The sequence below is a fragment of the Pinus tabuliformis genome, chromosome 7, assembly GCF_031772625.1.
Source record: "Pinus tabuliformis cultivar Carrire ecotype Pingquan chromosome 7, CPIR1, whole genome shotgun sequence".
Classification (NCBI taxonomy): domain Eukaryota; kingdom Viridiplantae; phylum Streptophyta; class Pinopsida; order Pinales; family Pinaceae; genus Pinus; species Pinus tabuliformis.
This window is the reverse complement of record NC_142293.1, coordinates 1,052,253,259-1,052,276,902: the sequence shown is the minus strand read 5'-3', so window position 1 is coordinate 1,052,276,902 and position 23,644 is coordinate 1,052,253,259. Positions and strand designations below refer to the sequence as shown.

Below are 23,644 nucleotides of genomic sequence, written 5' to 3'. Positions count from 1 at the left end.
AACAGATCTGAAGTTGGAGTGAGGATCATCTAGATTCTCAACTTGGGCATCATTGTCTTCTATAGTATTTTGGAGGCTAGGTTCAACTTGTAGGATATTATCTGGTGGCCGTCTTTTCCTCAACTAATTCTAGCTATTGTATTGATCTATTATATCATTATTAATGAAGTTGAGTTGCAATATTTCTTATGTGTTTTTGAGTTCCATGTTGTAAATATATTTCATTTTTCCATAATTTCATGGTGCTTGCATTGCTATTGTTTAGAAAACTTTATGTTTAAATTCTTATTAAAGCAATTTCCTGGCAAAATTATAATTCGACATATTACAATGGTATCAAAGCTAGTTTTCTTGCTAGCTTGAGGGTTTCTTATTTGCAAATCGATTTTGAGCTTTGATGTCTATTTGCTGGATGCGAATTTATCCCGAACACCAAATTATTGCCCAAATTTACTTGTTTCTAGAACAAAATCAAGCTTACTTGTAGAAAAGGGCCGAATCTCTCTGCTGGGTCAAATTCCTCACTAATGGTCCAAGTTCTGTCATCTCTAAAGGTGTCAGAACCCGGTTCATCTGAAGGCTAAATCAACCTTGCTTCCTGGAGGTCAACTACATTTCTTGGAAGTCGAAAATTGCTCAGAATTTGGGAAGGCCAAGTTGCCTCTAAATGCTGAATTTTATTATTAATTTGGAGGGACGATTCAGTAATTTCCTCATCAAGTTTAGAGCTGAGCCCACCATTTGAAAAACAAAAATCAAGGCCAAATTGAATCTAGACGTAAACAAAATTTTAAGTTACAATATCATCACAAAGGGACCAAGTCCAGTGATTGATTCAAAGAGTAGTAGCACTAAAGCCAGTTATATTTCTATTATATCTCAACGCCATTTATACCATAGGGTCAATTGTAGTTCTCTCATAGGACGAGTGAAGGAACGAGCAACATTGTCGTTAGACAAACAAGGGCCGAGCTCATTAACTCGTCCAGGTCAAGCAACATCGATTTGTATAAAGTGGGTTACTTGTTCCATGCAACAACAAAATGAATTTTATATAATAGTTGGCAATGCTATCATCAGGTCGAATATATCAGTGCATAAAGGTGGGAACCAAGAGCTACGCATTCATCACAATTTAATGAAACAAATTGTTATCTAAAGGAGTTAGTCAACTTGTGGCTCGATTTGCTAGTGCGATTGGTCATCGGCAAGCCGGGATCTTCATGTGTTGGCTATTTTATCAGTTGGCCATATTAATCTCTTGTTGGGGTTATTTCTAGTGAAAAGGGGGTTGATATTCTTGGGTTGTTGCTGAAGGAAGAGGTCGATGCTACCCTTGTGTGTATTTTTGGAGTTTGAGCCGTCTCTTCCTTGCTGGTATGAGCAGAACCAAGACCAAAATTACTCTCTTGCTGGATGAATGTGCAATCTCTGCCATCCCTTGCTGAAGAATATACTGCGTAGGAGTTGGGTGGGCCATCAAGGTCTCATGTCCCTTCTCAAATGAATTAGTCACCGGGTGCAACAACACAATTTTGGCTTAGGAGGAGGACCCCACACGCAAAACTTAGGAACTATGGGCAATTCGATTTATTTTTGGTAGTTAGTGGAATGTGGGGGCCACCACATGCATAATTTGAACTTGGCCAAGGAATGCGTTGGAGGGAATTCGAACTAGTGGAAGGAGGGGCCCACAAGAGGCTAAGGGGGTCCAAAGTGATAAAAGGGGATGGAGCTCTCATTTTGTAGCATTCTGATTATTTGACAAATAAACTTACTCTTGTACGCTCTGCTGCTTAGCGAGTCTACTGATTGTTTAGCCACGAGTCTTCCACAGGGAAGATTCAACCTCTACTTCGAGGGACTTTCCGTGTCGCCCTATGGAGGTTGTTCCATAGAGGTTTCAAGAGTTTTAGCATCGATTCACACTTCATCCGCCACGCAGAGGAAGGGACTGTGTGCTTTCTGGGCTACCAAAAATACGCAAAGGAGAATTGAGCTAGCCAGGAGGTGCCTAACTTGTTGGGAGTTTCAGGAGAAAGGAAGGTAGAGGGCTGAGGGCATTTTCTCAAAGTTTTGTAGCCAGCCAGTCAGTACACACAACAATACGCATTTTTGGGTAGAGGGACTACGCAGTGGCCTCTGGCAGCAAATTCGTGGGGCTTAGGTGAGCAGCCATCAAGCCCAAGGGCCATTTGAGAGCAAGGGATCAGCTACTACAGGTGAAAGCAACATTTGAGGGGTGTTTCTAGGCTATTTCCTGCAAGTCGAATTTGGCAGCAGTAGTCGAAGAGGGGCTCCCAAGAGGCCGAAAATCCAAAGTCAAAATTAGAGAAACTCCCTTCTGGGTTTTTTTGGGTTTTGTCCAAGGAGTCTAAGGTTGAAAGGACAGAATTTTCTGGGCGGTTTTTGGGCACATTCCAGTAGGTCAAAATCAGTGGAACAACAATTTTCTTGGACGACACAGTGCAGAGTGGTGCAACAACTAAACAACCATCTTTCCAGCTATTCCATCCCCTGGGTTTGGTCCATCTTGTCCTTGAGACAAGCCTAGGTGCACCACTTCATTCATATATTATACTCATGCTCTCATATTTCATAATATATGGCTCAGCTGTTCTAGTTTTACCGTGTTTCATGGGTGTTTGATACATGTTTTTAATTTAATGCTACTGCACTATTTGTTTATTTGAAATATCACTTAAATTCCTGTTAAGGAACATTATAGTGGTATCAGAGCCTAATTCTTGGCTCAGCTGTGGGGTTGGTTTCCTATGAGAGGAGAAGACTGGGAGAACATCACTTACCGGAGGTAGAGGTACAAGAACAGAGAAAGGGGGCTAGAAATTACACCAGACACGGAGGAAAGAGGGAAAACAGTGGTCGGAGAGGACGAAATGATAGATCCCAAGAGCAGGGAGGAGATGGGTTTTGATAGCCTCTTGATGGCTCATAGTGACTTGTTCAAGGGCAAAAAGACATGTTGGAGGAGATCAAATCACAAAGCTGAGACAGAGCCACACCTAGAGGGTTTTTGTGTGGAGAGACTTCAGGGGCTTCTCAGCCCTTCGATCATCCCTCACCAACAGTGTAACACCCTTCAGTGAGTGTGCCCACTAGGGCCACACTACCCTCCTTCGTACCAATAACACAGATCGAAACAGGAAGGGAGGAAGACACTCCCCAAATGGGGGATTACTTTAGAGAGTGGCAGGGGATGGACGAAGATTTCAAAGTGTTGAAATTTCTAAGTCTAACCCGTTAGAAATTTTATCTGTATTCTATGATTTATTTCGCCTACTTGTTTAATTACTAACAAGTTATTTAACCATATAAACACTGAAATAAACACAATAAAGTCTCAACCATTTACAGATCAACTGCTGAAAGAAATAGACAAACACACAAGTGACACCGTTATTTTTGGACAAACATCCCCGGAAAAACCCAACTTGGGAAAACCGATGCAACAATTCTGAGGGTTGTATTATTATGTAGTCTTTCTTAGTACAACTGGGTGCCAACTGTTGAATTTTCTAAGTCTATCCATTAGAAAATTAATCTGTATTTTGCTGGTTTATTTCTTCTACTTGTAAATTCTAAACAAGTTATTTAAAACATTTAAATACCGAAATAAACACAATACAGTCACAACATCTACAGATCATCAATTGAAAGAAAACAAACACACAAGTGACACTGTTATTTTTGGACAAATGTCCCCGGAAAAACCCAATGCGGGAAAACCGGTGCAGCTATTCTGAGGGTTTATTATTATGCAATATTTCCTTGAGTACAACTGGGTGCCTAACCGGCTCACTCGACAGAGAAAAATACACGACAATAATACCTCTATATTCGGAAACAAGTATTCAGAAAACCTGTCCCACGAAATCCTCTCCGACAACTCTGAAGCTCAGCGCTGGCCCTTCTGGCCTCTACGTCAGCCTTCTGCTGACATGCGTCAGCTCCAGGACCCTTTGGAGTCTGTGTCAGCCCTCTGAGGTATTGCGCAGCATCTAGGACCCTCTGCGTCACTCTAGCAGCCTCTGCGTGGATGATGCCGTCCCTCTGGCCTCTGCGCTGTCTTTGTTGGGCTCTGCGTGGCCTGAACTAGCTGTTGCTCTCGCTCTCTCTGCTTCTGCGCTGGTCTCTCAATACTGTCTCTGCCTCTCTGCTCAATACTCACTGCCCCTCGCTACTGATCATTGATTCACTTTTGCTTAGCAACCCCGCTCTAGCAAAATGAATGACTGATCACTCTGGTGTGTCCTCCAACTAACCCTCAAGCCTCTTCTTATACTTTTCTCGTTGGTCCTTCAACAGTCGAGATTAAATCTCTAATCAACGGCTAAGATTAGATTTGGCTTGATCCATGCCTTTTGGAACCTTCTAACCCAGTTTTATATTAATACCCATTAATATTTTATTTTTCCTAAGTTTAGACATAGGAACTCCATTAAAAATATTAATTATTTTAATATCTACCAAACCGGGTACAATTTGTCCAAACCATTTCTGGGTTTTGGACATCTCATGTGCTTTAGCCTCTCCACCAATTTTCATGGCTAGAGAACATTCGATGCTACCCCAAATCAACACAAATTGGCTCACCCAACAAAGAAAATAATCTGGCAGTAATACCTCTCTATTCAGAAGTAGATATTTAGAAAATCTGCCCCACGAAACCCTCTCCAACACAATCTGAAGCTCAGCGTTAGCCCTCATGGCCTCTGCGTCATCCTTTTGAGGCTCTGAAAAGCCTCTCTGACCCTCTACATCACTTTTGCAGCCTCTGCATGGATGATGCAGGCCTTTCTGGCCTCTGCGCAGTCCTTGCTAGCCTCTACGTGGCTCCCTCTCGCTCCGGGTCTGCCTTTCTACCTCTGCGCTGGTCTTCCAACACTATCTTTGCCTCTCTGCCTCGTACTCACTGCTCCTCGCTGCAAACTAATCACTGATTCGATTTCTCTTAGCAAACCCCACTCTAGAAAATCAAATGAATGATCACTCTGGTGTATTCTCCAACTGACTCTCAAGCCTCCTCTTATACTTTTCCTGTTGGTCCTTCAACGACCGATATTACATCTCTAATCAACGGCTAAGATTAGATTTGGCTTGATCCATGTTTTTTAGAACCTTCTAACCCAGTTTTATATTAATACCCATTAATTTTTTACTTTTCCTAAGTTTAGACTTAGGAACTCCATTAAAAATATTAATTATTTTAATATCTCCTTAACTGGGTAGAATCTGCCCAAACCATTTCTAGGTCTTCGACATCTCATGTGCTTTAGCCTCTCCACCAAATTTCATTGCTAGAGCACATCCGATGCTACCCCGAATCAACATTCCCTCTTAGCGAGGACTATGCTCTAGTAATACTCCACACTGAGTATCACTCTAATTATACGGCACTGGTACCTGTGCTGATGCTAGGCCTCCCTACCCAACATCCTCTCCACTGCTGCATCCTTTACTGCTGCCCATGTCTCTGCCACTGCCACTGCTACATCCGTACGACAACTCTCTCTGCATCTGTGCTGCTGCTGGTCCTTTCTCCCAACACTGCATCTGCAGTGCAACCCCCTCTCATTATGCTGCATCGAGCTACTGCTAATTGCTATTGCACTGCAGCTTAGTTACTGAGAAGTAAGTAACTGATCCACCCAACTATTGACATCCTTGTCAGGCTAGAAACACTCCCGATGCTAAAGCTCTCTCTTCCGCTATTGCGTGCTCCCTCTACTGCCTCTGCGCTGTTGCAACAACTCTGTACCTCTCGCACCACTGCAAACCTCTCTGTGCCATCCTGCACTGTTGCAACCTCCTCTGTGCCTCTCACACTGCTTTAAGCCTCTTTGCGCTGCCTGGGACTACTACTCTCTAGCACTCTCTACCGCTTCATCCGCATCCATTTCTATTGGCATCCGCCATCTTTGCTACAGTCACTTCGAGGCTCCCGTAGCCAGGTCTGATCCAAGAGTTTGGGTACCGCAAGGATCCTGCCCCTCATCGCTTGTAGTCCTCCTAACTATAGATCGATGTCTCCCCATGTTTTCTCTAGAGTAATGAGCACTCATGGCACAATTGTCATCCTCCTCTACCTCTTTTTCCGCCTTTGCTGGCGCTGCCTTGGAGTCAGACGCCTCTCCCTTATTCTTCTTCCTCAGACACTGGTTCGCATAATGCCCCAGTTTCTCTCAGTTGAAGCACTTTATCTTGGAGAGGTCCTTTTTCTTCCTCTTCTGCTGCTTCCCCGCAGATGCCAAAGCTACATCCTCTTCCTCTTCTGTCTTGACTCGGGCTCCTTTGCGGCTACTTCCCGTCTTGGTCAGCCGTCTGATATCTTCTTGGCGAAGAGACACCCACAATTCTTCCCAATCTGGAAGATTCGCTTTGCCCAGAATACTCTGGACAAATGCCTCCCACTCCTCGGAGACTGCGTTTAGAGCGGTCCTCACCATCAACTCCTGATCTGACGTGGCCCTTATGGAAGTCAATGGGTCCCAAATCTCCTTCAACCTGCCGAGGAAGTGATTATCTGCTCCCCCTTCTGCATCTGATATGGCTACAACTGATTCTCCAGTAATGTCTTCCTCTGCACGGAAGTGTGCTGATACTATGTCTTCAAGGTATCCCACATTTCCTTTGCTGTCTCCTTCTCGGCAATATGCTGGACCACATGAACCTTGACCCCATCAATGATTATGCATTTCGCCTTGGCCATCGCATCTTCATACCTTTCATTTTAAACTAGGTCAACTGGGATAGCCACGGTTCTCAAGGCGAAGGCCTTGATGCGATGTCTATTTAGAACGAACAGGATCCTGGCCTTCTAGATGACAAAGTTGGATGCCCCGTCTAGCCTGTCCTGATCCCTCAGTCCATTTATGGTCATCTCTTTGCTCTTCTTTTCGACTCTTTTGAGTCTCTACTTCCCTCTGGAAGTTCTGTCGTCGACTCCCTCCGAGTCTCGATTTCCGTCCTGGATATCTGCTTGCCAACTGTCGAGTCGCACCTCTTCGATCTCCTATGCACCTGCAACACTGATCTGGATTACTTGGCTGGAAATCCACCTAGGTAGCGACTCCCTCTACCTTAGTTTTACCCTGTTAGGTACTATTTTGTCTCGGCAGCAACAACACCCCACCAACTTCACTCCCCACAATCTGCTCACAGCTTCCTATGCCCCAGAAACTGAAGGATTGAGCCTCTAGGCTCTGCGCAATCCCGACACTGGTTGAGTTGCTCCAATAGCCAACTGCGTCAACTCTCCTGGTCTCTGCGTGGCTCTTTGTGAGCCTCTTCTGCCCTCCTTAGCCTTGTGGCTGGCCTCTCTCTGGCTTGAATTGATGACGCAGTTCCTTTGCACCAACCCTTTTCTGCTGCTATCTGCTAGGAACAACTTTTGCCACTCAGGACAGCTGTTTCTGCTGCAAATGCTCTGATTTAGCTGGTGCCTTCAACTCCCCTGTGATCTGGAACCCTTTGGTACCATGTTGAAATTTCTAAGTCTAACCCATTGGAAATTTTATCTGTATTCTCTGGTTTATTTCTCCTACTTGTTTTATTACTAACAAGTTATTTAATCGTTTAAACACTGAAATAAACACAATACAACCTCAACCATCTACAGATCAACAGCTGAAAGAAATAAACAAACACACAAGTGACACAGTTATTTTTGGACAAATGTCCCCAGAAAAACCCAACTTGGGAAAACCGGTGCAGCAATTTTGAGGGTTATATTATTATGCAGTCTTTCTGAGTACAACTGGGTGCCAAACTGGCTCACCTGACAGAGAAAGTAATCCGGTAGAAATACCTCTCTATTCGGAAGCAGATATTCGGAAAGTTTGCCCCACGAAACCCTCTCCAGCATAATCTGAAGCTCAACGTCAACCCTCCTGGCGTCTGTGTCAGCCTGAAACCCTCTGCGTCAGCCCTCCCGGCGTCTGTGTCAGCCTGAAACCCTCTGCGTCAGCCTTCTGAGGCTGTACACAGCCTCTCTGACCCTCTGCGTCACTCCTGCAGCCTCTGCGTGGATGATGCAGGCCCTTCTAGTCTCTGCGCAGTCCCTGCTAGCCTCTGTGTGGCTCTCTCTGGTTCTGCGTCTGCCTTTTTGCCTCTGCGCTTGTCTTCCGACACTATCTCTGCCTCTCTGCCTCGTAGACACTGCCTCTCTGCCTCGTAGACACTTCCCCTCACTGCAAACTGATCACTGATTCAATTTCTCTTAGCAAACCCTGCTCTAGAAAATCGAATTATCGATCACTCTGGTGTATTCTCCAACTGACCCTCAAGCCTCCTCTTATACTTTTCCTATTGGTCCTTCAACGACCGAGATTACATCTCTAATCAATGGCTAAGATTAGGTTTGGCTTGATCCATGTCCTTTAGAACCTTCTAACCCAGTTTTATATTAATACCCATTAATATTTTATTTTTCCTAAGTTTAGACTTAGGAGCTCCATTAAAAATATTAATTATTTTAATATCTCCTTAACCGGGTAGGATCTGCCCAAACCATTTTTGGGTCTTGGAGATCTCATGTGCTTTAGCCTCTCCACCAATTTTCATGGCTAGAGCACATCCAATGCGACCCCAAATCAACACAAAGAACAAGCTCAAAAGATTACTACAAGCTCAAGTAGAGTGAGAGGAACAAGTGGTACGGAGGATAGGGGACCGAAAACTATGAGCTTCAGAGAACTATAGGGAGGATGTACTTACCTACATTTGATCGCATTGCCAAGTGCATAGCTAGGGCCTGGGTTGAAAGGATGGACACATATTTTCAACTCAACTGGATGACAGAACAAGAGGCCATTAAGATGGCAGCGCTGCACTTGGAGGGGGAAGCCCATGACTGGTGGTTTCACGATCTAACCACTTTGAGGCATGCCCAGATAGTTTCGTATGAGGACTTCACTAGGAGGGTGGTGGAGCGATTTGATCAGAGGGATTCGACACAACTGCGCCAGACAGGCAACCCAGAGTAGTATTTTTTTGATTTTTTGCGTGTGTCAGTGATGGTCCCGATCTGTCCGAGGCTAGGAGGGTATACACCTTCATTGAGGGTTTGCTTGAGCCTTTGCGTGGACTGGTGAAGTCACACAGACCCTCTACGCTGCAGGAGGCAGTGGTGTGCGCCAGAGATTTGCAGGGGGCCATCCCCAAGACCAGAGTGCCATTCCCTGCACGGACCCCTTTCCCACAGAAGGGGCATGAGACTAGACCCCCACCATCGAGGACCACACAGGGGAGGGGGCAGCTAGATGAGGAGACATGAAAGGACCTCCAGAGTAGGAAGCTATGCGTCACATGCAGAGAGCCCTGGGCACCGGGCCATAGGTGCACAATGGGTAGAGCACATTACATTGAGGTCTTTTCCGACAGTGACTAGGAGGACGAGGTGGAGCAGGATTGTGGTGGGACAGATGGAGAGAGTTTGGGGGACAGAGGGCCACCACCACCACCACCTCCATAGGGAGGGACATCTCTTGCCTCATCAGGGGGAGTCCTTACTTCTCTATGCAGGATTCCTAAGTTTTTGACACTCTAGATCAGAGGTACAGTATAGGGACAGAGGGTGTCGGTACTAGTGGACTTTGGGGCTACCCACAACTTCATAGATGCACAACTGTTCCAGAGGAAGGGCCTCACCACGATAGAGTTTGAGGGATTCTTTGTCCTAGTGCCAGGCGACCGTACCATCCAGTGTACTAGATATGTGCCCTCCTTGACAGTAGTTATGGGAAACTACTCGATGATGAACCACTTCTTTGTGGTTGATGTGCCAGACACCAACGTGGTGATGGGTGTCCAGTGGCTGTATTCCCTTGGGAGAGTTACGACAGATTGGAGGAAACCTGAGATGGAGTTCATGGGGCCAGACGACAAACTGGTGGTTTTGAGAGGCATGCAGTCTTATCCGCCTCAGACAGTTTCGGCCCACAAGATGGAGGCAGATCTTCGACATGGGGACATTGCATGGGCAGTCGAGTTGAGGATCTCAGAGGTTGGGGGACAGACACAGTCACCACCAACAGACATACAGGCTCTTCTGGACAGGTATGCAGTAGTGTTCGGGGACATTCCACCAGGGAAACCACCAGATAGAGGGTTTGAGCACACCATTGAGCTAGAGCCAGGTATATAGGCAATCATCACTACTCCTTACAAGCACCCCAAAGCCTATAAGGACAAGATAGAGAAGGCTATTTAGGAGCTGCTTACTTTGGGTCACATCAAGCCTAGTTCCAGTCCTTTTGTTTCTTCCTTAGTGCTGGTGAAGAAGAAGGATGGGACCATCAGGATGTGCATAGACTACAGAGCCCTTAAAGGGATAGTACATCCAAAGTACATCCATCTAAGGGGGGTGACAAGTGATAAATAAGTGGAATGGAGTAGGGAATGAGAGGGGTAATCCTAGGCCACATATTGGGGCATAGGGGTAGCTAGATAAGGGGAAGCCCACACCTGGGTATGTAATGTGTAGGAGGGATCAATTGTGGTACATGAGGTGCACTGATCTTGATTTTTCCACCCTTATTTATATGCCTTTTTCCTTTAGTGAATTTTCTTTAATTAACTGCTCGGGCCTCAAAGGGAAAGAACATGATGTGTAAGATATAACAGTGATTACCCCCTTTTAGGTAGGGCAGTTCATTGCCCCCTAGTGGTTGGGACAATCATGGGTTCCTGAATGGTAAAGGAGGCTCATCTATATGGAACCAGGGTGATGACCATGGATTGGGGTAGAGCTCATGTTTGCCTTTTGCCCATGTGCTAATTATTTTTGTCCCGGCCATCTTTTGCGTTTTGTGGTACACTTTCTTGTTAAATGTGGCCAATTATGTTTTTTTAATTTTCTTTTTGTAGTTTCAACCTCCGAGGCATCATTGCAGGCCTGACCCAAGGTGGGGGCAAGGGGATAGGGAGGTTGACCCTATGTGGCCCCATAATGGAAATGTGGAACCAAGTGGGAGAATGATGAATTGGGGTGTAGTGAGTGGAAAGGGAGTAATATATGCGGATGAAGGAGTGGCACCATGCACCCAAAGTCGGGGTTTCCCAAGTAGTACCACCCTAGAACCAAATGGTCAATAAAGGAGATCCCACGGGGCTAAGATCCATGGGGAACATCCAAAAGAGATCAAGGGAACAAGAGGACCAACTAAGCCCACTCTTTCTGCCAAATCCCCCCATCAATCCATACCCATAAGTTTCCATGATAAGTAAACCCAATACTCAATTACCAAATGACAAGACATACCTTTAGAGTCGGGAGGCCCACCTTCAAACATACGATCAATACAGGTGGGTAAGGGACTACATGGCTGGCTCAAGTGGTAGAGAAATGGCACAACGAGCTAGTAAGAGGCTGCTGGCTGCCCACTGATGTTCATCATGGAGAAAAAATTCTCTTGGAGATATCACCCATGAAGTGGTGGGTAACATGTACTTCTTAAACCCACAATATTTTTATGATAAGAGCAAATTTAATGAGGATGGGGAGGTTGGGAGAGGACTTATGACATGCATTAAAATGTGCTTCCCTGATCCAGATTTTCAAAGCCATGTCTTTGCCCAACTACAGGATTATAGGGCACCAGCTAAATTATTTGCCTATACTAGTGCTATACGAGAAAGGTCTAAGATGTTTCCAAATACCCTTTGAGGCTTGAAGGCTTCATCAATTCATTAAAATTTGTTTAAACTTTATTTTGTATGTTAAATTTTTTTATTAAATTTTGTTGTCTTTTTGAGTTTTTACTATTTATTATTTAGTACTTCTACTCACGAACCCTTGCTACTTGCTAGGTCTTTGGTGGAAAAACTTTGGTGGTGATACACTAGATTTGAAGAGATTCGCCATTCGAATTTCAAACCAAGCATGCAGTGCTTCAGGTTGTGAGCGCAATTGGAGCATGTTTGAAAAAATACATTCTAAGAAGTGCAACTGATTGACATGAAAGCACTTAAATGACCTTGTATTTGTCCATTACAATCTATGACTGTACTTAAGGAATTCACAAGGATTTCAATTGATGAGAAAAACAGAGGAGACTTCAAAGAAGCATTTGGATTCCCAATTGACCCATTGATCTAAGAAGCAAAACTTATGTAATACCTTTTGCAGGAATTCCTTCTGATCTTGTCATAGGCTTTGGCTAAATCCAGTTTGAGAATCATTCCATTTTCCTTCCTCTTTTTAAGGGAATGAATATCTTCTTGAATGATCACTAACGATCATAAATTGGGCAACCTGTTACAAGTCCTCACTGCTATTTAGATATTGGGATCTGCAATAAAGGCTTAAGTCTAGATGCTATCAGCTTTGTTATAATCTTGTGTTCATCTGCGTGTTTAAGCAATATGTGTTTTATGCTTTTCTTTTTGTATTGAGATCTATGATCAGATTGCTTGCATGCATCGATTCATTAGCTATAATTCTTCAAGCTTTTATTACAGATGAGAGAAGGGACTTACAGTTAGTTGATGCCCCTGTATCTGGTGGTGTGGTGAAGGCTGCTAGTGGAAAGCTGACTGTAAGTGGAGTTGCTGTGTTTAGATTCTAGAATCTTGATTTGTTTGAAATATAAATTGTTTGTAATTTACTTTTTCGTTATCAAGAAGTTTGATTGCTTTGGTGCAACAGCTTTTTTTCTTCTGCTTCATATGAAGATCAACATGTAGCAAAATTTATTGGACTTTTTGGTGTTATGCCATAGCCATTCTATTATTTCTTCAAAGGCCAGTTAACACATGAAGTTGTTGTGTAGATAATGGCTGCAGGAACAGATGAAGCATTGAAGTGCACTGGTGCTATTCTAACAGGTAGCGAGACATCAACAAATACAATAAAACAATTCACAAACTGTATTTCCTCTTTTGAATCTTAGCCTTTGTACAATTTTTTATTGTGCGTTGTTATTTAAAGAAACCCAACATTGCTGTTTAATGACAAGCAGCTTTGAGTGAGAAACTATACATTATCAAGGGTGGAGCTGGTGCTGGCAGGTATATATCACTGAAATTATCATTCTCTGAAATATTTTTCAGGCAGTGAAAAAAAGAAATCTTTTTCAGTTGACATGATAGATCAGCAGCAAGTTTTGTTGAAAATGCGAGTGTGTTGCTGAAGTAGTAGTGTTAGGGTGCTTAATGTCTGGCATGGTTTGTGCAGACTGTACAAAGACTCATTATTCAAAGGCAATGTAATCTTACTTTTATGAGTTTGTTGGTTTTGGTAGCTCTGTGAAAATGGTAAATCAACTTCTTGCTGGAGTTCACATTGCATCGGCTGCTGAAGCTATGGCATTTGGAGCTCGTTTGGGTCTGAACACACAGAATTTATTTGATATTATTTCCAATGCTAGTGGGAATTCTTGGTATGTCCTAAAATTTGCTATCAACTGCAGTTGAATATATGTTATCCCAATTTATTTTGAGAATTTCCCCCCTTTTCTATAAATTCACCAAAATGTTTATCTTTGAACTTATTGCTCATCCATATTGCCCCTGAATGGTATATTAAATGTTCTAAATTCAAGTGTCAAAGTTCACTTATTTGTCTTGAAACCTACAATTATGGTGATTAATACAGCTATATTTTCGAGTTGAGACTTTGAAGGCAATAATATCAACAGCTTTGGCCTTTTGAAATATTTCTGGATATAATTATTGCCGCTAGCACCAAAGTCACAATTCAATACCTGTGGCATTACTGGCTGTAGTCTTTGACACCTCAAACGTTGTAATGGAGCACTCAGAAGTTATAAGTCTCAGGTGGAGTTCACATGCCAACTATTCATGTTACCCATTTTTCTTGTTAGTGTTACGGTGGCTAATCTGGACTTAGTGATCCCCTAGTGGTCATTAATGCCATTTATTATACACATCAGTGGATCATTTATCAGAACACATTTGTTGTCAGGATTGGTGTTCAGTAATCTAGTTCTAGCAGCTACAAATGAGGTTCTCACCTCAATTGTCAATTACTCAAGTACAATAAATGATATTAATAACCAGTAAGTCAAAATTGACAACAATAAACACTAATATCACCCCTTAAAATGAGGAAAGGTGGAAATATAAGAAAGCTACTTGAGACCAAATTTCAGCCACTAAAATATTGACAAGTCACTTGTGCATTTGACCAAATAAAGATTACATCCCAAAGCTTCTCCTTGAAGCTTTGTTTTCTTCCATTTTGTCTTTGCACTCTAGTTGGGAAATGATTGGCACCATTATTAATCCCATCATCACTGTTTTGTCTTATATATGTTCCAATGCTTATGTTTATGTTGCAATTCTTTGGTTTACTTGTCTTATTTTCACAATTCCAAGGATTCATTTTTGTCAATGTTTTTTTTTTCCATTTTTGTTGTGATTAATTTTGCTTCAGTTGTAAGCTTCTTGGAATCTTGTACTTTAATTTCAAATTCCATGAGATATTTGTGGGTGTTGCTCCAAGCTGTCGGTTTGTTGATGCAAAATGGATTTTGCAACATAATTTTAATAAATTGATATTTTCACTCTTTATAGACCTTTAAAGTTTAAAGATAATAGCAAATAGAAAAGTCTTCTGTAGTATTCCCAACCCAGAATATTCCTCAAAACCCAGCAAAAACTCCAACCAAATATGTGCAAATGATATAATAACCCAGAAGTGATAAAATAACAGTGGAACAACATATAATAATGTAAACCGGATATATAAGCAGATACACAAGTAATGCATCGAGAAATGTTAAGCCATTTTATTATACTGAGCAATAAACTGAGTACAAGAGGTGAATAGACAGATGACACCTCGACTTGCACAAGGCAAGTGAAGAAATACTCTCAGAATGACAAGAATGGCCTCTCTGCGTGGACGCTGCTGCTAGAAAACAAATGATGATTTGGGGCTGCTACCCTCCTTGGAAAACGCTGAAACTCTGGATTCGGGCCCTACTAAAGAAACCCAAAAAAACCCAGAAAGCTTTCCTGGAATGGCCGACCCCCGAAAAACACCCTCTTGGGGTTCTGCGCAGTTCCTCAATGTCCTGCGCTGCCATTGAAGAAAACCCCTCTAAACGCTACCTGAAACACTGCCTGAAATTCTCCAATGAGACAAGAGCTGGACCCCTACTCAATCTCCCAGTAAAAATCCACCTGCAAGACCCCAATCTAGCACAACAACCAAACAGAACTGCGTCCCACTCCTAGTGCTGCGCAGTCCTCCAAAACGTTGCTAAAACCGCTGTTGGAATGCTGATAAACTACTGCTGAAATGCCAATGGAAATACCTTGCCCGAATAGGCACTCGAAGTCCCCGGGGGCTAAGGGTGAGATATCCAAACGGAGACACTCAATGCACTAAACAGTGCTGCAGACTAGCTAAATAGCCAGCGTGCTCGGAAGTCGAAACGACTAGCTCAAAAATGCACATAACTGAATGATCAAAATGAGGGGGCTCCTCTCTCTTTTATAACTTCTGCCTCTCTCAATCCCAATGCTCACCTTCTGCTGCGTGATTCCCCTTTTGCCACGTGTTCCTCCCCTCCTGTGCAGTCCCTCCATGTGTCTGCGTGGGCTCCATTTCTGCGTCCCCCTTTTGGCCCCCTTGGCTCTCCCTTTAAGTCACAATGTTGTGCTACTAGGAAGTGACTTTTATTTTAAAAGTGAGTTATGTCCCCTTTCTCACTTTTTTTATTTACAAAATAACTATAGAAGGCAAAATTTGGCAAAATCGAATATTCCAATTAGCTGGGGCTAATTAGGAATATTACAGTCTCCCCCGACAAAATGTTACTTGTCCTCAAGCAATTGAAGTGATGGATGCTGTAAGATCTTCTCATTCTCCCAACTGGCATCTTCATCTGACAAATTCTTCCACCTCACCAAGAATTCCGGACCATCCTGCTCTGCAGCTGCCTCTCCCTGGTATCAATGATAGCCTCCAGCTGCAATACCAAATGCTCCTCATCATCCATAGGTGGTAGCTCATCTGTCACTGTTACCTGCTACCCCAATGCCCTTTTTAGGCATGATACATGAAAAATGTTATGAATCTTGCTGCCTTGGGGCAGCTCCAACTCATATGTAACTTGTCCAATCCTGCGTATCACCCTGTATGGCCCATAAAATGGGGCTTGAGCTTTTTAGCCCCCTTCTGCTTCAGTGACGACTGTCGGTACGACTGTAATCGTAGGTAGACCATGTCCCCCACCTTGAACTGCCTCTCTACCTGACCCCTGTCGGCATACAGCTTCTGCTGGTTCTGTGCTGTAGCCATGTTATCCTTGAGAGCTCGGAGGATATCTTGACTCTCTTGGATCCAAATCTTGGCTCTAGGAGCCCTGCTATCACCAAACATCACGTTAACAAAAGATAAAGGATGATACCCATATAAGGCATAAGATGGTGACATACCAATGGATATGTGATGTGAAGTATTGTAGCAATACTCCCCTAGATACAACCACTTTAGCCATGCTCGCTGCTGCCCACTAACATAGTTACGCAAATAGCCCTCCAGCCACTTGTTAACTATCTCTGTCTGCCCATCCGTCTGCGGGTGATAACTGGTACTTGGAGTCAACTCCGTCCCCACCAATCGGAAAAGCTCTTGCCAAAACCCGCCCAACAGCTATCCCTGTCATTGACGATGGTCTTAGGAAGACCATGTAGCCTGAAGATCTTCTTGAAGAATAGCTTGGCCACCTATGCTGCTGTGTAGTGTGCGGATATGGCAAAGAAATGTGCGCACTTTGTCAATCGGTCAACGACGACAACGATACAATCCTTGCCCTGTACCGTGGGCAATCCTGTGATGAAGTACATCGAAATGCTCTCCCATTTCCCCTCCGGAATGGGTAGCGGCTGCAATAAGCCCGAGGGATGGCTCATCTCTCCCTTGTTCCGCTGGCAAACATCGCACTCTCTGATATACCGGAGTACGTCCTCCTTGAGACCCTTTCAGGAGAACCTCTCTCTAATGGCCCTGTAGGTTTTGGTAAACCCCTGATGGCCTGCCAATGGTGAATCATGTGATGCCTGGAGTACCTTCTTCTTGAGCTGAGACCCCTCAGTCAAGAAGATCCGATCCTTGTAATAGATGATCTCATCGATCACCCTGAACCTGTCATCTGCCACCTGCCCGTCTAGAATCTCACGTGCAAACCTGTAATCTGCCACCTACCCGTCCAGAATCTCACATGCAAACCTGTCCTTGGAGTACTCTACTAAGATTCGAGCTCTCCAGTCTGTATCCAAGCTCATAAGAGACAACGTGGCTGGTCTACGTGAAAGGGCATCTGCTACCACGTTGTTCTTACCCTTGACATACTCAATGTCAAAGTCATATGCTTGGATCTTACTGATCCACTTCTGCTGCCTCTCCTGCAACTGCTTCTACTCCAAAAAGAACTTGAGGCTGTTGTGATCAATCCTCACCCTGAACCTGTTCCCCACCAAATACTGCCGGTACTTAGCCAAGGCATGCATGATGGCCAACATCTCCTTGTCGTATATAGAATACAACCTCTCATGCGGAAGGAGCTTCCGGCTCTCAAAGGCTATAGGGTGACCTCCTTGCATCAATACTGCGCCGATCCCCTCTCCCAACGCATCACACTCCAAAACAAATGGCTGCGTAAAATTTGGCAATGCAAGCACTGGGCAGGTGCTCATAACCTCGAGCCTGTCAAAGGCTCGTTGCGTTGTATTCGACCAACTGAATGCCCCCTTCCTCGTCAAATTTGTCAGGGTGCAGCAAGCTGTGAGAAACCTTTGACGAAATTCTGGTAGTAAGTACAAATGCCAATGAATCCTCGAAGTTCTGTCACATTTCTCGGCTCTGGCCATTCTCTGATGGCCTTGATCTTCTCCTCGTGGACCCTCACTCCGTCCACCCCTATGATGTGTCCCAGATACAACATCTCTGTCAATCAAAACTCACACTTGGAGAGTTTGGCATAGAACTGCTGCTCCTGTAAGATACACAATACTGTCTCAATGTGCTGGAGATGCTCCTCCCAAGTCTTGCTGTAAATGAGAATGTCATCAAAGAATACCAACATAAACTTCCTCAAGTGACTACGGAAGATGTGATTCATGCAGGACTGAAATGTAGCTGGGGCGTTGGTTAGACCAAAAGGCATCACCAAGAACTCAAAGTGCCCATAGTGACACCTGAAGGCGGTCTTGGGAATGTCCTGCTCCCTCACGCAAATTTGATGGTACCTAGATCTCAAATCAATTTTTGAGAAGAAATGTGCCCCTCTCAACTCGTCCATCAACTCATCGATCCTGGGTATGGGGTACCTGTTCTTCAGGGTCTTCTTGTTCAGGGCCCTCTAGTCAATGCACATCCTCAATGTACCGTCCTTCTTCTTCACCAACACCACAGAAGAAGCAAAAGGACTCGTGCTCGGTCGGATATGCCCAAGAGCCAACAACTCCTGGGTAGCCCGCTCAATCTCATCCTGATAGGCCTTGGGGTGCCTATAGGGGGTGGTGATCACGGCCTGTATGCCCTGCTCAAGCTCGATGGTGTGCTCAAACCCCCGATCCGGCGACTGTCTTGGTGGAATCCCTCCAAACACTATAGCATACTGATCAAGGATAGACTATATCTCTGGATGTACCGTCTGCCCTGAAGTCCCTGCCTCTGATGCACACAACTCCACTGCCCACTCTATGTCCCCCTTTTGGAAGACTGCCTCCATCCGATGAGCCGAAACAGTCTGAGGTGGATATGTGTGCTGTCCCCGTATCTTCTCATGCCTCCCTGTCTTCTTATCATCCCACTCCATCTCTAGGGTCTTCCAATTTGTCGTGACCTTCCCTAGAGTGATAAGCCATTGAACACCCAGTATCATGTTGGTGTCCGGAATATTGACCACGAAAAAGTGGTCAGTCAACGTGTAGGTGCCCATCGTCACTGGAAGCTCTAGAACATATCGAGCACATGTCATGATCTGATCTCCTGGGACCAAGACTGAAAACCCATCGAAGCTCTTTGTCTGTATACCTCTTCGCTCAACCATTTGGGCATCGATGAAGTTGTGGGTCACCCCACTGTCCACCAAAACTGATACTCGCTAGCCACGTACTATCCCCTGTACACGTAGTGTCAGATATTTGGGTACTCCTCGCAATGCTGCAAGGGCCCCTCCGGTAGGTGCAAATGATGCACCTCCTGCTGCTGGTGGTGGAGGTGCCAAAGGTCCCTGTATGGCATGGCTATCTCCTGCCTCCCCATCATCCTCGTCATCTTCTTCTCCACTGCTCTCGGAGAAGACCTCAATAAAATCTGCTTTACCAGCAACACATCTATGTCCCGGTGCTCACGACTCCTGACATGTGAAGCACAACCGCTTCTTCTTCAGCTCCCTCCTAGCATCATCATCAAGCTGTACTCGTCCTAGATTCCCCTTTGGAGCTGGAACCCTCACGTCCTTCCCCTTAGACTGCAAAGTTTGTGTCTGGGGGTAAGGTGTTTGGGTCCTGGGTAAGACATCCTGTAAGTCCCAGGTCCTGTTGATAGCGTCCTGGAGTGTGGCGGGTCTAATGGATCGGACTAGACCCCAAAGTGGCTCTGCTAACCCCTCAACATACATATAGACCCTTCATGCCGTGGATATGTCTGGCATCATCACGGAGACCCTCAAGAAATCTGCAATGTCGGTCTCTGGGCTCCCCGTCTGTTTGAGCCTCATCAGCTCAACGAAACGCTGCTCTGGATCCCTCCGATCAAATCGCTCCATCAATCTCCTGGTAAACTCAGCATATGTCGTCACCATGGAGTGTCCTAGTGTAACCATCCCATGAAACCACCAATCCTGGGCCTCACCATCCAAATGCAAGTCGCCACCTTGATGGCCTCTATCTCCGACATCTGGTTAAGCTAGAAATAAATGTCTAGCTTCTCCACCCAAGACTTTGCTGAACTGTTTGATGAGCCATCAAATGTAGGCAAGTGGAATCTACTTGCTGCACGATGGGTGTCACCATCATGATAATGTCGGTACCCTCCGTGATGGTTGTGGGGTCTACTATCTCGCTGGAGCTGAACAAAATCACAGAATGAGAGGGCTTCCCTGAACTCCTGCCCATAGGCCTGATACTCTGCAAAATAATCACCCATGTGTCCAGGCTTTGCCTCCTGCTGGGCTACGGCCCCCGTGTCTGCTCCTAAGAAAGTGGGCATGGTAGAGCGTGTAGGGGCATGTGAGGCCACCTGTTGTGCAGTATCACACTACTTTGGCAAATGGTGGGATGCACCCGATCCCTCACCAACCTGGAAAACCCGTGGGCTTTCACGCTGTCTGGCCTCTACTGCCGTGAATCTCTGCCCCATCACCTCAATCTGCCTCGACAGATCCTGCACTGATTGAGGAGCAAATCCACAAATCTCTTCCCGTCATCATCTACCATTGGAGCCTCCTGCTCTGTGTCCACCACCGGCTCCTCCTGTTCTGCGTCCACCACCGGAACACAGTCTCCCTCTTCGTAGGTATTCTCCAACCTACCCCCAACGTCTCTGTATCTCCGACCTCTGTAACAGATATAGGGTTTCTCCCCCGGTGTCATAGATTGCTAGCTCCACAGGCTGAGCCAGATCTATGCTTTGATACCACTGTAATATTCCCAACCCGGAATATTCCTCAAAACCCAGCAAAAACTCCAACCAAATATGTGCAAATGATATAATAACCCAGAAGTGATAAAATAACAGTGGAACAACATATAATAATGTAAATCGGGAATATAAGCAGATACACAAGTAATGCAACGAGAAATGCTAAGCCATTTTATTATACTGAGCAATAAACTGAGTACAAGAGGTGAACAGACACACTCCCCCCCTTGGTCGAGCGACTACGTGCCTCTCCCCCTTGGTCGAGCTCTCTGAGATTAGTGAGGTAGAGGTTGCTCGAAGCTTTCGCCCTAAGATTTGACTAAAGACTATTTCCCAGGCTCCAGCCAAGCCTTCCTTATTACATTCATTCCTTGCACTAGGAAGCGCAAGCCCCTCTGAGACCTTCATTTTAGACCATTCTCCATCCAATCCTCTATGCCCGCCCTTCACGCCACTCGCCCTTCTTGACGTCCAAAGAAAGCCAATCATGGGCAAGAAAAGAGAATAGAGAGCCCCCGGTGGGAATGTTCGAGGGAGTAGACTTCCGGCCATGTGTAGGCTAGGATGGGACCTGGAGTTCTCACTCTTTCTCCCCGTCTACACCCCCGGTTGGGCCAATATAGTTGCATGGGCGGTGGCTCCTGTAGGATGGACAGGACAGGTAATGGACTAGCAGGCAGTTCCTTCGCTCGTCGCCCTGGCATCTCAACTTGCACAAGGCAAGTGAAGAAATACTCTCAGAATGACAAGAATGGCCTCTCTGCGTGGACGCTGCTGCTAGAAAACAAATGATGATTTGGGGCTGCTTCCCTCCTTGGAAAAGACTGAAACTCTAGATTCCGGCCCTACTAAAGAAACCCAAAAAAACCCAAAAAGCTTTCCTGGAATGGCCAACCCCCGAAAAACACCCTCTTGGGGTTCTGCGCAGTTCCTCAATGCCCTGCGCTGCCACTGAAGAAAACCCCTCTAAACTTTGCCTGAAACATTGCCTGAAATCCTCCAACGAGACAAGAGTTGGACCCCTACTCAATTTCCCAGTAAAAATCCACCTGCAAGACCCCAATCCAGCACAAAAACCAAATAGAACTGCGTCCCACAACCAGTGCTGCGCAGTCCTCCAAAATGCTGCTGGAATGTTGATAAACTACTGCTGAAATGCTAATGGAAATACCTTGCCCGAGCAGGCACTCGAAGTCCCCGGCGGCTAAGGGTGAGATCTCCGAACGGAGACACTCAATGCACTAAACAATGCTGCAGACTAGCTAAACAACCAGCGTGCTTAGAAGTCGAAACGACTAGCTCAAAAATGCACATAACTGAATGATCAAAATGAGGGGGCTCCTCTCTCATTTATAGCTTCTGCCTCTCTCAATTCCAATGCTCACCTTCTCCTGTGTGATTCCCCTTTTGCCACGTGTTCCTCCCCTCCTGCACAGTCCCTCCATGTGTCTGCGTGGGCTCCATTTCTGCGTCCCCTTTTTGGCCCCCTTGGCTCTCCCTTTAAGTCACAACGTTGTGCTACTAAGAAGTGACTTTTATTCTAAAAAGTGAGTTATGTCCCCCTTTTTCACTCTTTTTATTTACAAAATAACTATAGAAGGAAAAATTTGGCAAAATCGAATATTCCAATTAGTTGGGGCTAATTAGGAATAGTACATATTCCCATGGGATTGTTGGCATTATGACACAGGTGTTGTCTTTGATGGCAACTCACTCAGATGATAGATCACAATACAACCGGTTAACAGCTCAGAGTTACAGATCAAACTTCACAAAATGAAGAAAGAGAGGTATACACAGGTTCACCATTGGCCAAGCCGCGTATACGTGCGGGTTCATTGTATACAAGTTGCGTATACGTACACACGCATTTTCACAAAAGGAAAAGCGTGTATACCTTGGAAAACTAAGTTTTTGGTCCGAAGTATTTGATCCATGGTATCTATGGTATTGGTCCAAGGTATCGGGTCTGAGGTATTGACCCTAGGTATTTGATCCAAGGTATTGGTCTAAGTGGTTTTGGTCCATGGTATTGAGAAAGGCCTAAAACTATAAAAGGAGGAGAAGATCATTAGGCCAAGGTACTCAAGCATTGAATATCTGATGAAGTGTGAGATCTAGTATGCAGGTTATTGGGTTATGGTGCATTGCTAGATTTGAACCAAGGAGGAACCTTAGCGGTTGATGGAGGATAAGATCTAATGATGGATCGGGATCTTAAGTCGTAAAATGAACTATCATTATGTGTTTTTGCTCATGAATATTCTAGATCTGAATACTGATGCATATATTATTCTGTAAATGATATGATCTGGGTATAACTGAAGTCTGGTATAGCTGCAGAATTATGAATTAATATTTGCAGATGTATACGCTGGTTGGCTTTGAGGAAAGCACGTATACACGCAGGTTCGGCACATGAACGTAGCGTATACCTTATAATCTATGTTTTAGTTGCTGTTGTTTGTTGTTGGGTTCTAGTTACTGTATTCTGGTGACAACATTCTGAAAGATCAGATTGATGGGTTGTCAAAGCGATTGATTGATTTGGTTGTGGTTGGTTCAATAGGAGATTGGTTGATGCAAATATATTTGATGATTGAATGATGTTGTTGATGGATCCATTCTGAAAATTTATGAAACTTGGTCCCTGGAAGAAAGGAGAAGGTTGTAGCCTTCTGTAGGTCAGCACCTACGTACTAGTAAGCATATCAACTAGTACAAGAGCTAGGGAGTTGTAGCTCCCTTCCAGTAGAAGCTGGAGAACGAGAGAAGGTTGTAGCCTTTTGTAGGTAGAAACCTGCGTATTGGTATAAGGCTGCACCAGTACAAAAATTGTAAACAAAATTATCTTATTATTAAAAGAAGACAAAGACGATTGCAGTAAGTGGTTTTCACCCACATTGGGTTTCCACCTTATATCTTGGTGTTTATGTGTGTTGCTTATGTGATGCTTTATTCTGCTTTTACTGCACTGTCTAATGAATTCGTGATATACTGATT

General features: G+C 44.7%; 1 protein-coding gene across 1 annotated transcript in view; it reads left to right on the top strand.

Moving 5' to 3' along the window:
- The window catches only part of LOC149251276 (ketose-bisphosphate aldolase class-II family protein), a 457,406-nt gene that overhangs the window by 155,055 nt on the left and 278,707 nt on the right, over nucleotides 1-23,644 (top strand). The window contains exons 17-20 of the mRNA XM_089459330.1: nucleotides 12,481-12,557; nucleotides 12,792-12,846; nucleotides 12,981-13,029; nucleotides 13,263-13,400. Coding sequence (XP_089315456.1) covers nucleotides 12,481-12,557; nucleotides 12,792-12,846; nucleotides 12,981-13,029; nucleotides 13,263-13,400 — 319 coding nt within the window. The remainder of the gene's footprint in view (nucleotides 1-12,480; nucleotides 12,558-12,791; nucleotides 12,847-12,980; nucleotides 13,030-13,262; nucleotides 13,401-23,644) is intronic.